Genomic DNA, 16,653 nt, shown 5'->3' with positions numbered 1-16,653 from the left:
CAGACAGGACTGGCAAAAAGTGCTCTTCACTGACGAGTCGCGGTTTTGTCTCACCAGGGGTGATGGTCGGATTCGTGTTTATCATCGAGGGAATGAGCGTTACACCGAGGCATGTACTCTGGAGCGGGATTGATTTGGAGGTGGAGGGTCCATCACGGTCTGGGGCAGTGTGCCACAGCATCATCAGACTGAGCTTGTTGTCATTGCAGGCAATCTCAATGCTGTGCGTTACAGAGAAGACATCCTCCTCCCTCATGTGGTACCCTTCCTGCAGGCTCATCCTGACATGACCCTTCAGCATGACAATGCCACCAGCAATGCTGCTCGTTCTGTGCGTGATTTCCTGCAAGACAGGAATGTCAGTGTTCTGCCATGGCCCGCGAAGAGCCCAGATCTCAATCCCATTGAGAACGTCTGGGACCTGTTGGATCGGAGGGTGAGGGCTAGGGCCATTCATGTCCGGGAACTTGCAGGTGTCTTGGTGGAAGAGTGGGGTAACATCTCACAGCAAGAACTGGCAAGTCTGGTGCAGTTCTGGTGCAGAACTGGCAAATCTGGTGCAATGCCAAGAGTGTGCAAAGCTGTCGCCAAGGCAAAGGGTGGCTACTTTGAAGAATCTCAATTATAAAATATATTTTGATTTGTTTAACACTTTTTTGGTTTCTACATGATTCCATGTGTTATTTCATAGTTTTAATGTCTTCACTATTATTCTACAATGTAGAAAACAGTAAAAATTAAGAAAAAGCCTGGAGTGAGTAGGTGTGTCCAAACTTTTGACTGGTTCTGTATATACTGTAAAACACATGGGAATCAAGATTTTTACTGCACTGGGCCTTTAAACCTCAAATAGACAGCAAGTTTTACATTTCCTGCATAACTCACTCACTCACTCAAATTAGTAGAAATCATACAGCACAATATAGACAGCATTGAATTAAGATGCAGTGGGTTGAGTCTGGTTAAATGTCTCTGGATCAATATTAGGCATCCCATTGCCAGCTACACTACTGTTTTCCCTTGGGCTGGCTGGGAGAAACTGGCTTGTTTCATCTGAGGCTTCAGAGTTGTCATGGCAACAAGTCCCTGCCAGACCAATTGTGTTGTGAAAAAAAACATCCTTTCTTCCTCCTTGCCCCTTAGTCCTATCAAACAACATCTGTTCAGGAGGATTGGAATCATGAAAAGGAATCAAGGAAAACAGATCATTATTAACTCCTTTCTGAGTGCTACTTAAGAGATTTTGAAAGCCTTTTTTTCGAAGGAATCTTTCTGAGAGCAACACCCTCCACTGTATACTATAGACCATTTTAATTTTTCTCTGCATCTATAGACGTGTACTACCATTAGTATACCTAATCTCGAAAAGGTATGACATTTATAGCTCACATTTGGCCAGGTTAATAATTATCTATGAGTTCTGGCTTATAGTTGAAACATCACATTGAAGCACTTACAATTTCAGAATACAGATGTAGGATCTTCATTTTATCACCATGTAGCAGGAAAACTTTTCTGCAATACAGGATAATTCAAATTTGTAGTGTATTGTTTAAAGGCCCAGTGCAGTCAAAAACTAGATTTTATTGTGTTATATATATATATATATATATATATATCTCCTCATTGAGGTTGGAATAATACTGTGAAATTGTGAAAATTATGATAATGTAGTGTAAGAGCTGTTTGAAAAGACCACCTAAAATGTCAACCTGTTTTGGTGATATTGAGTTTTGGCCTGCCTGGTGACATCACCTGGTGGTAAATTAGTTAATAGACCAATAAGAAAGAGTGCCAAAACTCTCAGTTGGATTGCAGAGTGAAGGACAACAGCCAACAAGTGCTCAGCGTATGTGGAAACTCCTTCAAGACTGTTGGAAAAGCATTCCAGGTGAAGCTGGTTGAGAGAATACCAAGAGTGCGCAAAGCTGCCAATAACAGTAATTAACTCAGACCACTCCCAGACAGATCTAGAACATTATTGTTTGAGAAATTGCTCTTTGCTAAGAAGCTATTTTTGTTCTTTATGACCACCAAGCAATCACAGTAAGGTACTTACTTGTTACCCAGAAATTATTTGATGTTGAGATTAAATAAACAAAAACAGCAGCCTTGCTGTAGCAAACTGGCTAAAGTTAAGCGTAAGGTTGGCTGCCAGCTGCCATGTGGGTTCAAGACCAGGATTTGAGTAATTTCACTGCCAAGTTCCTCATTCCATCTTTTTACTGTAATTACATATTCTTCTGACCCCTCCTGAACCTGTAACTGATCTCAGAGCATAGAACAGCATGTGACCACTTATAGTCCTTGTATGGAGTACACATACAGTGCCTTGCGAAAGTATTCGGCCCCCTTGAACTTTGCGACCTTCTGCCACATTTCAGGCTTCAAACATAAAGATATAAAACTGTATTTTTTTGTGAAGAATCAACAACAAGTGAGACACAATCATGAAGTGGAACGACATTTATTTGATATTTCAAACTTTTTTAACAAATCAAAAACGGAAAAATTGCGCGTTCAAAATTATTCAGCCCCTTTACTTTCAGTGCAGCAAACTCTCTCCAGAAGTTCAGTGAGGATCTCTGAATGATCCAATGTTGACCTAAATGACTAATGATGATAAATACAATCCACCTGTGTGTAATCAAGTCTCCGTATAAATGCACCTGCACTGTGATAGTCTCAGAGGTCCGTTAAAAGCGCAGAGAGCATCATGAAGAACAAGGAACACACCAGGCAGGTCCGAGATACTGTTGTGAAGAAGTTTAAAGCCGGATTTGGATACAAAAAGATTTCCCAAGCTTTAAACATCCCAAGGAGCACTGTGCAAGCGATAATATTGAAATGGAAGGAGTATCAGACCACTGCAAATCTACCAAGACCTGGCCGTCCCTCTAAACTTTCAGCTCATACAAGGAGAAGACTGATCAGAGATGCAGCCAAGAGGCCCATGATCACTCTGGATGAACTGCAGAGATCTACAGCTGAGGTGGGAGACTCTGTCCATAGGACAACAATCAGTCGTATATTGCACAAATCTGGCCTTTATGAAAGAGTGGCAAGAAGAAAGCCATTTCTTAAAGATATCCATAAAAAGTGTGGTTTAAAGTTTGCCACAAGCCACCTGGGAGACACACCAAACATGTGGAAGAAGGTGCTCTGGTCAGATGAAACAAAAATTGAACTTTTTGGCAACAATACAAAACGTTATGTTTGGCGTAAAAGCAACATAGCTGAACACACCATCCCCACTGTCAAACATGGTGGTGGCAGCATCATGGTTTGGGCCTGCTTTTCTTCAGCAGGGACAGGGAAGATGGTTAAAATTGATGGGAAGCTGGATGGAGCCAAATACAGGACCATTCTGGAAGAAAACCTGATGGAGTCTGCAAAAGACCTGAGACTGGGACGGAGATTTGTCTTCCAACAAGACAATGATCCAAAACATAAAGCAAAATCTACAATGGAATGGTTCAAAAATAAACATATCCAGGTGTTAGAATGGCCAAGTCAAAGTCCAGACCTGAATCCAATCGAGAATCTGTGGAAAGAACTGAAAACTGCTGTTCACAAATGCTCTCCATCCAACCTCACTGAGCTCGAGCTGTTTTGCAAGGAGGAATGGGAAAAAATGTCAGTCTCTCGATGTGCAAAACTGATAGAGACATACCCCAAGCGACTTACAGCTGTAATCGCAGCAAAAGGTGGCGCTACAAAGTATTAACTTAAGTGGGCTGAATAATTTTGCACGCCCAATTTTTCAGTTTTTGATTTGTTAAAAAAGTTTGAAATATACAATAAATGTCGTTCCACTTCAAGATTGTGTCCCACTTGTTGTTGATTCTTCACAAAAAAATACAGTTTTATATCTTTATGTTTGAAGCCTGAAATGTGGCAAAAGGTCGCAAAGTTCAAGGGGGCCGAATACTTTCGCAAGGCACTGTAACTGAATCTTATAAAAATGGTCAAGCCCCAAGACACACTTAAAAAAAACAGACATGGATAAGAGACCTGAAGAAGAGGAGTACATTATTGTCCATTTTCCTTTCCAAAATGTGTCTTATTTGGTTTCAAGCCAACCTCCTGAGAAACACGCACATACACCCAAGGGGTTGGAAGCTAGGGTCAGCCACAGTGCAGGGCCCCTGGAGAAGATTGCATTGTCCGTACTCTTCTAAAAATACTCATAAGTATCTATCTAGGTTTCCATCGAACTGGGAACAGATTTTCATGCGTATAAAATATATATGCGCATTTTCCCACCAGATGTGTGTTTCAATCAAACTGACTTTTTGTGGGTAAAATGCTGTGCGTGATGATGTAGTGCACATCAAATAAATGTTTAACCTTTGTAACGATTGTCCTTATGTTCAGTGGTGGAAAAAGTAAATAATTGTCATACTTGAGTAAAAGTAAAGATACATTAATAGAAAATGACTCAAGTAAAAGTCACCCAGTAAAATACTACTAGAGTAAAACTAAAATGATTTGGTTTAAAATATACTTAAGTATCAAAAGTAAATATAATTGATCAAATGTACTTAAGTAACAAAAGAAAAATGACAAATAATTTCTAATTGCTTAAATTAAGCAAACCAGACATCACCATTTTCTTGTTTTTTACATTTACGGATAGTCAGGGGCACACTCCAACCAAACCTCAGACATAATTTCAGAACTAAGCATTTGTTTAGTGAGTCCTCCAGATCAGAGGCAGTAGGGATGACCAGGGATGTTCTCTGTTTAGTGAGTCCTCCAGATCAGAGGCAGTAGGGATGACCAGGGATGTTCTCTGTTTAGTGAGTCCTCCAGATCAGAGGCAGTAGGGATGACCAGGGATGTTCTCTGTTTAGTGAGTCCTCCAGATCAGAGGCAGTAGGGATGACCAGGGATGTTCTCTGTTTAGTGAGTCCTCCAGATCAGATGCAGTAGGGATGACCAGGGATGTTCTCTGTTTAGTGAGTCCTCCAGATCAGAGGCAGTAGGGATGACCAGGGATGTTCTCTTCATAAGTGAGTGAAAAAAAACTAAAATAGTGCCGGAGCAGACGTTTTACATGCCCACAACCGATTGTGTTATTTTGTTAGTTTATCTGCGTTGTTTGTAACTTAGTTTTTTACTATTTTTGTACATAATGTTGCCTCTACCGTCTCTTATGACCGAAAATAACTTCTAGACATCAGGACTGTGATTACACACCATGGACTAGCAGAATCCTTTTTCTTCTTTCACGACTCTGACGAGCCTGAGGATATAGGGCTCCATCAGGAACAGGCCGCGACCCCAGTGATCTGCGTGAAGAGGAGGCGGAGAAAGAGAGTCTGGAGGGCGGGCTGCCTTCTGAGGAGTAGGAGGTGAGCGAATAAACCCCCACTCCCCTCAATTCCGCTCGCAAACATGCTATCTTTGGACAATAAAATGGATGAGTTATTGGTAAGATTAAACTACCAACGGGACATTAAAAACTAACATCTTATGCTTCACAGAGTCGTGGCTGAACAACGACAATCTCAACATACAACTGGCTGGTTACACAATGTACCGGCAGGATAGAACAGCGGCGTCTGGTAAGACAAGGGTCGGCGGTCTATGCATTTTTGTAAACAACAGCTGGTGCACGATATCTAAGGAAGTCTTGAGCCATTGCTCACCTGAGGTAGAGTTTCTCATGATAAGCTGCAGACCACATTACCTACCGAGAGATTGTGTCTATATTCTTTGTAACTGTTTACATACCACCACAGTCAGAGGCTGGCACCAAGATAGCAGTGAATGAGCTGTATTCCGCCATAAGCAAACAAGAAAACACTCACCCAGAGGCAGCATGTCTAGTAGCTGGGGACTTTAATGCAGGGAAACTTAAATCAGTTTTACCTCATTTCTATCAACATGTTAAATGTGCAACCAGAGGGAAAATAACTCTGGACCACCTATACTCCACACACAGAGATGCATACAAAGCTCTCCATTTGGCAAACGTGAGCATAATTCTATCCTCCTGATTCCTGCTTAGATCAATAAATAGTGACTAGATCAATAAAAAAGTGGTCAGACGAAGCAGATGCTAAGCTACAGGACTGTTTTGCTAGCACAGACTGGAATATGTTCCGGAATTCCGCCAATGGCATTGAGGAGTACACCACATCTGTCGTTGGCTTCATCAATAAGTGCATCGATGACGTCGTCCCCACAGTGACAATACATACCCCAACCAGAAACCATGGATTACAGGCAGCATCCGCACTGAGCTAAAGCTGCCACTTTCAAGGAGCGTGACTAACTGAGAAGCATAAGAAATCCCGCTATGCCCTCCGACGAACCATCAAACAGGCAAAGCTTCAATACAGGACTAAGATCGAGTCGTACTACACCGGCTCTGATGCTCATCGGATGCGGCAGGACCTGCAAACTATTACAGACTACATACGGAAGCACAGCCAAGAGCTGCCCAGTGACACGAGCCAACCAGATGAGGTAAACTACTTCTATGCTTGTGTGATCACGCTCTTCACAGCCGATGTGAGTAAGACCTTTAGACAGGTCAACATTCACAAGGCCGCAGGGCCAAACAAATTACCAGGATGTGTACTGCGAGCATGCACTGACCAACTAGCAAGTGTCTTCACTGACATTTTCAACCTCTCCCTGTCCGAGTCTGTAATATCAACATGTTTTAAGCAGACCACAGTAGTGCCTGTGCCCAAGAAAACTAAGGTTACCTGCCTAAATAAATACCGACCCGTAGCACTCACGTATGTAGCCATGAAGTGCTTTGAAAGGCTGGTCATGGCTCACATCAACACCATCATCCCAGAAAGACCCACCCTAGACCCACTCCAATTTGCATACCGCTCCAACAGATCCACAGATGATGCAGTCTATTGCACTCCACACTGCCCTTTCCCACCTGGACAGAAGGAACACCCATGTGAGAATGCTATTCATTGACTACAGCTCAGTGTTCAACACCATAGTGCCCTCAAAGCTCATCAATAAGCTAAGGAACCTGGGACTAAACACCTCCCTCTGCAACTGGATCCTGGAATTCCTGACGGGCCTCCACCAGGTAGTAAGGGTAGGTACTACACATCCGCCACACTGATCCTCAACACAGGGGCCCCTCAGGGGTGTGCGTGCTCAGCCCCCTTATGTACTCCCTGTTCACTCATGACTGCACGGCTAGGCACGACTCCAACCCCATCATTACATTTGCCGACGACACAACAGTGGTAGGCCTGATCACCGACAACGATGAAACAGCCTATAGGGAGGTGGTCAGAGACCTGGCCGTGTGGTGCCAGGACAACAACCTCTCCCTCAACGTGATCAAGACAAAGGAGATGATTGTGGACTACAGGAAAAAGGAGGACCGAGCACGCCTCCATTCTCATTGACGGGGCTGCAGAGTGGAGCAGGTTGAGAGCTTCAAGTTCCTTGGTGTCCACATCAACAACAAACTGTCATGATCCAAGCACACCATGACAGGCGTGAAGCGGGCACAACAAAACCTATTCCCCCTCAGGAGACTGAAAAGATTTGGCATGGGTCCTCAGATCCTCAAAAGGTTCTACAGCTGCAACATCGAGAGCATCCTGACTGGTTGCGTCACTGCCTGGTATGGCAACTGCCTGGCCTCCGACCGCAAAGCACTACAGAGGGTAGTGCGAACGGCCCAGTACATCAGTGGGGCCAAGCTTCCTGCCATCCAGGACCTCTATACCAGGCGGTGTCAGAGGAAGTCCATGAAAATTGTCAAAGGCTCCAGCCACCCTAGTCATAGACTGTTCTCTCTGCTACCACATGGCAAGCAGTACCATAGCACCAAGTCTAGGTCCAAGAGGCTTCTAAACAGCTTCTACCCCCAAACCATAAGACTCCTGAACATCTAGTCAAATGGCTACCCAAACTATTCACATTGCGCCTCCCCCACCCCTCTCCACAACACTGCCACTTTGTTGTCATCTATGCATAGTCACTTTAATGAACTCTACCTACATGTACATACTACCTCAACTAACCGGTGCCCCGCACATTGACTCAGAACCGCCACCCCCCTGTATATATTGTTATTTTTACTGCTTCCCTTTAATTACTTGTTACTTTTATCTCTTATTCTTATCCATATTTTTTGAACTGCACTATCAGTTAGGGGCTCGTAAGTAAACATTTCACTGTAAGGTTGTATCTGGCGCATGTGACTAATAAAATTGGATTTGAATTGGACCATTTTCCTGTCCTGCTAAGCATTCAAAATGTAATGAGTACTTGTAGGTGTCAGGGAAAATGTATGGAGTAAAAAGTACATTATTTTCTTTAGGAATGTAGTGGAACAAAAGTAGTCAAAAATAAAAATAGTAAAGTACAGATACCAAACAAAACTACTTAAGTAGTACTTGAAAGTATTTTTACTTAAGTACTTTACACCACTGATTATGTCCTTGTCACCTAAGCTAAAGTTAGGCCTGATTATCAATAACCAGACAATGTTTATGAAACTGTTTATGAGAGGCACATGTATTTATTGAATATAATGTGGGATTAGGGATGTATTTCGACGTCTTGATTGTTGATCGCCTGCAATTGAGAGGAGACTTGTGTGAGAGTTGGTGGTCGCATGCCGTCAATGGGTTTGTGCGCGCAAAACCCATAGTTGTGCATCGCCCACTATATAACTTAATGCTCATGTATTTATGACTCGGAAGTACAACTGTGATGTAATCATGTTTGAAGATGAAATCATGAGCGTTAAGCTTAAATGTAGATTCTTAACTTGTTATCCTCGTTTATTGAAGAGAGTTCCGGTTATTTCCTGGTCTGAGAATTGACGGCCAAACGGTGCTCGGTCGAGCACAGTTAATGAATGGTACATGTAAAGCTTACCCCGGGGGATGTACATGTTTATATCCCAGGTTGTATTTATGCTTAAAGCAAGTGGAGCAGCTTTATTGGCATGTGTGCTGGCATGAAAACATGTTTATGAACTTATTAACATGTTCTATTGAATTTCCTGCATTGTTAATGTTAATTGATCATGATGTGATACGGTTCATCCTATTGGCTGATACCCACAATGCATGTGTATCTAAACCCTGTCATTTTCATTGTTTGGGATTGGACAGGGAACTGGTTGGCATGCTGCTGGGTTACAGTACATTTGGGGCCTGGGTTTTGTTTGAAGCGCTCTATTAGGTTGAGTTTGTATTCCTGTTGCAACATCCAGTTTGTTATTTTCTTATGTAAATATTTGTAGAGTTCCCTGGCTATCTTCACTTTTGCTAATAAAAGCCTCACTTGGGGCAAGAACAGTAAAGACCTGCTGTTTCCGCCTCACTGTTAAAAATTGAACAGAATGGTCAATCTCACAGCCTTAAAGGAGAATTTTGGTTTTCTTCAACCAAATCTCATTTTTTATGTAAATGGAGTGTTAGACATTTTTTTTTTGCAATTTCACTTGTTTTTGAGAAACTTACCCCAAATACGTCCTTTTAGAAATGGACAACATACAATATACAAAATTACCAAACATATTAAGAAAAATGAATTTATCAACATAGGAGGTATCCAATCATTACTCTGAACTGATCAAGGGGGACCAGAACATCTCATATCAGAGAGCTCTGGAAGTTGTTCCACATAACGGGCACAAAAAACTAAAAGCAACTTTACCCAACTGTGTGGAGACCAAAGGGGCCTCCAGTGTTATCCAAGCCTGGTTGTGGTCAGTTTCTCAAAAACAAGTAAAATCGTAAAGAAAATGTGTCTGGACACTTCTATAACATTTCATTTACATACTTAAAAAAAAAGATTTGGTTGTAAAAAAAAGCTAAATTCTCATTAAAGTTTCCATGTACCGAATTAAAAGCAAACTTTCCCTATCTGGTTTCGGCACATGTTCTCTAGACAACAGTTTGCTGACAAAGTGGACAGGGTAGGTTATATGATGAATTATAAATAAGAGCAATATCATTTTTATTTGATAATTGCCAGCCAAGCGTCGATCATCATGTCACCAGCATTCATATAAAACCCTCAATAGTTATAGAACATTTGCATTAAGCTCATCACCATCCAGCACTTAACCGCCATGAAGTTCATCATAACTTATTTCATCTACCTATAAATGCATAATGTTTTTCCACGTCGTGGTAGTACAATGTATAGCATATCACTGCGTGACTCCAAGTTCACTTCAACATGATGGTTTATAATATAAATATTTTAACATGAAAGAGTTCCCACCGCCATTGTTGCATAACTGATTATACCGACACAAAAAGATCCCACCATGTCGAATGAACAACTTGTCTGTTGACATTTCTGAAATTGTACCAACACTTCATGTTTCCACCAAACCTGTCATGGTCATTTTTCATACAGCATGACTTTACTGTCATAAAACCTTCAATGGAAACATGGTTAGAGAGAGAGAAACAAAGAGAGAGAGAAAGAGACACCCCTTCAGTAGTGCAAGTCAGTGGTCTATGTGGGCCTGTCACAGTGTCAGTTCAGACCCTTAACTATTTCCATCTGCTCTCTCTGCCTGGCCCCAAAGGTGCTGCAAAATCTGGACAGTATCTGGGTCACAAAAGTGTGCGTGCGTGCGTGCATGTTATTTGTGACTAGCAATAACAGTTAAACTGTAATCTCTCCCTCTAACACAAGCAAGCCTCCAGGCGACTGATCACTGAATAGTGACAAGATTGCCAGAGAACCACACAAAGGCACTGCCTTTGCAATGACAAACCTGACATTTGAAAATAAAACACTGATGACAACATGGAGAATCAGCTAAAAGTAGGGCCTGAGAGAGAATATGCTTTTTATGTGGTGTTGTTCATCAACAGAAGCCAGTTGAATAAGACAGCCGGCATTTTTACAGTGGAGAAGCCATCAGAAGACAAAAGTGGTGCCAATGCAAATACAGTTTGATTTATATGATGCATTTCCATCCCTGGCTTTCATTCTCTTTGACAGTACTCGGCTTACATAACATGAACATGTTAGCAATTCAACAGCCTGCTTATAGTCAATCAGGATGATGATACATCCATAACAACACCTAATGGTAAACATTGTCCGAATGCCTGAAGCCTTACTCGGAAACTTCAACAAGCAGTACAGGCCAACATACAGGAGGTCTGTGTGCACATGTATTGTAGAGATATACATCCCACCATTTTGGGATTATACTGTATATGCCAGAGTAGAGTTACACTACACTAAAGAGTGTATGAGTGTATTTGAGTTATTGTGTGGAACTGCATGAGTGTATAAGATTTAAAGAGTGGATGCATGCCACTGCTAATGGAGGGATGTGTGTGATTAGTCCAGCAAGATAAAGAGATTGTGTGTGTTAGTGTCCAGCTTTTGTGTTGCTCATAGGGCCTCAGTGTGAATAGCTCTCTCATCACCAGTCAGTCAGTCAGGTCCTCTCATCTTCAGATAATATTCATTCTCCAATTCATCCTTTTCAACCTCATCTGTCTCTTATAAAAAGGTGTCTTTATGTCAGTAAAATAAGGCCTACATGTTCAATATTTTCATGGAAATTACAGTTAAATTCCATTTGATTAATTTGATTATATTTACTAAATTAAGTGTCTCCCCCCAATTACAACCTGCAATATAGGCCAAGACTACACAATGATTTACTTAAAATGTATACATAGTTATATGAATTACATCAAATAATATAATAATAATATAGACCCATCCATTTTTTTATTTATTTAACCCTTATTTAACTTGGCAAGTCAGTTAAGAACAAACTCTTATTTACAATGATGGCCGGCCAAACCTGGACGAAGCTGGGCCAATAGTGCGCCACACTATGGAACTCCCAAACACGGCCGTTTGTGACACAGCCTGGAATCGAACAAGGGTCTGTAGTGACGCCTCTAGCACTGAGATGCAGTGCCTTAGACCGCTGCGTCACTCGGGAACACCATTTGCTAGGGCAAACTGTAGAGCGGAAACGCTTTGAGAAATTTAAATTACGAGTTAGGGAATTAGTGGGGAATTCTTGAGAATGTATTTTTCTCGATCCCTTTTGCTAGTTTGCGTAGAGACATATCTAGACTTAGTAAACCTGACTAAAAGTAGACTGTTGTCTTGGTAGAGAGCAGCAGCACCCTGTTGCATATCAGATGTAAACTCTTAGTGAAGCAAAATGTTACCGTCACGCACTAAGTAGTAAAGTACAGTGAGCGTTAAACACAGTTCATTGATTCAACTCACAATTAGAAATAAACATTTACATTTCAGTGGCCCTTGGACAATTTTCTCCATAAAATGACCAAATAATGTCATGTTTTTAATGTTATGTTTGTTGTTTTTAAATTGGATGCGGGCTGTTTTTAAAATGTGAAGACATTAATAGGGCATAGGCTAATCATCATTCTATACGGGACAAAAGAAAATATAAATCTGCCTTAAAAAAAAGAATATGTTTAATTTGTCCTAGAAGTAAACTATATGCTTACCTGGCATGCTGGCACTGACAGTGGCGAGAATGAAACATAGGAGAACCACGGGCAGGAGCGAGGGCCGGGGTTGTCGTTCGATCCGCTTCGAAAGCAGCATCCTTGAAAATGCTTCTTTAGGAAAAAAAAGCCAGAAACGGGTACATGGGGTTTGTCATCATTCCCCCCACTCGATTTCCGAATCCGTGCCAAGTGGTTTCCGTGACAAGTAACTCACCGAATGCACCGATACCGAGCGAGGTCCTACATACAATGCTTATGGACAGTCCGGTTCACGGTCTCTGCGCCACTTTACATTAATCCGTGGCAGTGCTAAAAATAGCGGTGCGCTCGTTGAAAAGTGGGGAGGCGGGGAATTCAGCATACACAGAGAGGCGAGATTAGATGGAGGGGCACGGGTGAACCGTGGAGGTAGGCTACGTCAAATCTTGGTGTTGGCGTCATAACGCGTTTACAAAACAGGCTTGGGCACTTTGACAGACAGCGCAGGCAGGTAAGCGAACGCCAGGTGTGTGTCTTGTGTAGCCTGTGGTCTGACCAAAGACGGTGTATTCCTTTGTCTCTGGTTTGACCACTACCAGTCACACAAAAACGTAGGCTAACTATTTTTTTCCTTTTCGTTTCACTTCACCAATGTAAATCACTGTACACTGTAAATTATATACTCTGGGAACCATATATACAGCAAAGTATGAGGATATTAGGAGGGAAAATATTTACAAAGCTTCCTGATGCATATTTGTTGGTAAGATATGCAATGTAAAGTCCATGTTTATGCCAGAGACAACGTGTAGGCCTAAGCAGCTCCTTTGAGTTTCCACTATTACCCTGGTTTTACCCCTTTATTTAATAAGTCAATTAACGTGCTATCACAATATCAATATAACCCAACCTCTCTATTTTCTGAGAAAATAACATTGTTAATAACAATAGCCTATTTTTGTGCTATAAAAGTGTTGCCCAAAATACCAGAAAGTGAGTACAGCATCGGGTGAATGTTAGTGTCAACACCGGTGAGGAAGGTGACATCTGTCTCATAAGGGTCCCAGTTGGAGCACTGCACATCTAGAGTTCCACTGTCAGGGCTGATACAGCTGAAAGGCTTCAGGCCTTCTATCTGATGGCAGCCAATGGGAATAGTTTTACTTCAGCCAGCAATAGTGCCTTGCGAAAGTATTCGGCCCCCTTGAACTTTGCGACCTTTTGCCACATTTCAGGCTTCAAAACATAAAGATATAAAACTGTATTTTTTTGTGAAGAATCAACAACAAGTGGGACACAATCATGAAGTGGAACGACATTTATTGGATATTTCAAACTTTTTTAACAAATCAAAAACTTTGGGCGTGCAAAATTATTCAGCCCCTTTACTTTCAGTGCAGCAAACTCTCTCCAGAAGTTCAGTGAGGATCTCTGAATGATCCAATGTTGACCTAAATGACTAATGATGATAAATACAATCCACCTGTGTGTAATCAAGTCTCCGTATAAATGCACCTGCACTGTGATAGTCTCAGAGGTCCGTTAAAAGCGCAGAGAGCATCATGAAGAACAAGGAACACACCAGGCAGGTCCGAGATACTGTTGTGAAGAAGTTTAAAGCCGGATTTGGATACAAAAAGATTTCCCAAGCTTTAAACATCCCAAGGAGCACTGTGCAAGCGATAATATTGAAATGGAAGGAGTATCAGACCACTGCAAATCTACCAAGACCTGGTCGTCCCTCTAAACTTTCAGCTCATACAAGGAGAAGACTGATCAGAGATGCAGCCAAGAGGCCCATGATCACTCTGGATGAACTGCAGAGATCTACAGCTGAGGTGGGAGACTCTGTCCATAGGACAAGAATCAGTCGCATATTGCACAAATCTGGCCTTTATGGAAGAGTGGCAAGAAGAAAGCCATTTCTTAAAGATATCCATAAAAAGTGTCGTTTAAAGTTTGCCACAAGCCACCTGGGAGACACACCAAACATGTGGAAGAAGGTGCTCTGGTCAGATGAAACCAAAATTGAACTTTTTGGCAACAATGCAAAACGTTATGTTTGGCGTAAAAGCAACACAGCTCATCACCCTGAACACACCATCCCCACTGTCAAACATGGTGGTGGCAGCATCATGGTTTGGGCCTGCTTTTCTTCAGCAGGGACAGGGAAGATGGTTAAAATTGATGGGAAGATGGATGGAGCCAAATACAGGACCATTCTGGAAGAAAACCTGATGGAGTCTGCAAAAGACCTGAGACTGGGACGGGGATTTGTCTTCCAACAAGACAATGATCCAAAACATAAAGCAAAATCTACAATGGAATGGTTCAAAAATGAACATATCCAGGTGTTAGAATGGCCAAGTCAAAGTCCAGACCTGAATCCAATCGAGAATCTGTGGAAAGAACTGAAAACTGATGTTCACAAATGCTCTCCATCCAACCTCACTAAGCTCGAGCTGTTTTGCAAGGAGGAATGGGAAAACATTTCAGTCTCTCGATGTGCAAAACTGATAGAGACATACCCCAAGCAACTTACAGCTGTAATCGCAGCAAAAGGTGGCAAAGTTCAAGGGGGCCGAATACTTTCGCAAAGCACTGTTCTCTAGTTTTTGTAGCTGTATGGATCATAGGGTGTGAGAACCATTACCAAAACACTACAATAACCCCTATCACATGGCTACATATGACCTCCAAAGCGTTACCCCTCTTATCTCAGAACACTTTTCTGATACAGGGGCAGATTCCCGGACACAGATTATGCCCCGTCCTCGACTAAAATCATTTTCAATGGAGAATCTCCACTGAACTTACTTTTTAGTCCGGGGCTATGTTTTACCTGTCTCTGGGAAACTGCTCCATACACTCTTAGAAAAAAAGGAGAACCCTTGGAATAACTCCTTTTGGTTCCAGGTAGAACCCTTTCCACAGAGGGTTCTACATGGTACCCCAAATAGTTCTATCTTATAGGACAGCCGTAGAACTCTTTTCGAACCCTTTTTTCTATAACATAGAGTGACTACTGGCCTACTTCATGGCTTGGAGGACTGTTCTGCTGTTTCTGTGCTTTCATCTTAGTAGGGTTCCTCTGGGAGTGACGGGAACGCTCAGACTGGCCCGACGTGCAATCATTGGAAAACAAACTGGACGATCTACGATTAAGATTGATAGGACAACGGGACATTAAAATGGTAATATCTTGTTTCACCGAGACTTTGCTGAACGAAGACATGGATAATATAGTGCTGGCTGGCTTCTCCGTGCTTCGGCAGGACAGAGTAACTATGTCTGGTAAGGGGTGTCTATTTGATAATAACTGCTGGTGTGCAATGTCTAATATAAAAGACGTCTCGAGATGTTGCTCACCTGAGGTAGAATTCCTTATGATAAGCTGTAGACTACATTACCTACCAAGAGAGTTCTCATCTATATTACTCGCAGCTGTCTATTTACCACCACAAACCGATGCTGGCACTAAGACCGCACTCAACAAGCAGTATAAGGCCATTTAAAAAAAAATGTTACCTTTATTTAACTAGGCCTTTATATACCGATTTCCGATTCTTATGAAAACTTGAAATCGCCCCGATTTATCGGCCATTCCGATTACTCGGTCGACCTCTAGTTTGGAGTGGCCCAGACTGGGCAAGGAGAACGCGTGGGTCTGGGAGGACATCTGTGATTGTGAGAGAGGGCGCAGCCTGCTGACCATTGTAGGAAGCATAAGCTGCAATACAGATGTATTACTAAAACTATCACCAGAGTAATAATAGGAGTAGCAGTTTACATAACCTGGACCCAGGGGTAAACATAACATAGTAAAACTAAATCCAGGACTATCCATTTAGTATATGTTACGTTTCGTATAGTATATTAATTTGTGGATATCCATCATCCATTTTGTATGATACTTTACAAATAGCATTTTTTTGTGGCTAACGTTAGCTAGGCTATGAGTTAGAGGATAAGGTAGGGTTAATGTTAGCTAACATGCTAAGTAGTTGCAAAGCAGCAAAAAAGTTATGTATTTGAGATGTTCCTAACTTTCTAAAACGCTGAAGTTGTCCATGAGATTTGAACACTCAGCCTTTGGGTTGATAGACGTTCGCATTATATGCCCACCCATCCACTCTCCCCTGAAAGAAAAGGATTTTATCAGTCTCCAAACCTCACAATAAAGCAG

The 16,653-nt window shown here is 41.9% G+C and overlaps 1 protein-coding gene across 1 annotated transcript in view; it reads right to left on the bottom strand.

Annotated features, from left to right (window-relative positions):
- The window catches only part of LOC110523508 (neural proliferation differentiation and control protein 1), a 40,183-nt gene extending 27,143 nt beyond the window's left edge, over positions 1–13,040 (bottom strand). The window contains exon 1 of the mRNA XM_021602260.3: positions 12,486–13,040. Coding sequence (XP_021457935.1) covers positions 12,486–12,585 — 100 coding nt within the window. The 5' untranslated portion in view covers positions 12,586–13,040. The remainder of the gene's footprint in view (positions 1–12,485) is intronic.
- Positions 13,041–16,653: the final 3,613 nt, after the last annotated feature.

This window comes from Oncorhynchus mykiss, chromosome 5, assembly GCF_057628025.1.
Source record: "Oncorhynchus mykiss isolate SJ-2025 chromosome 5, ASM5762802v1, whole genome shotgun sequence".
NCBI lineage: Eukaryota > Metazoa > Chordata > Actinopteri > Salmoniformes > Salmonidae > Oncorhynchus > Oncorhynchus mykiss.
This window is presented reverse-complemented; position numbering and strand designations above follow the sequence as displayed.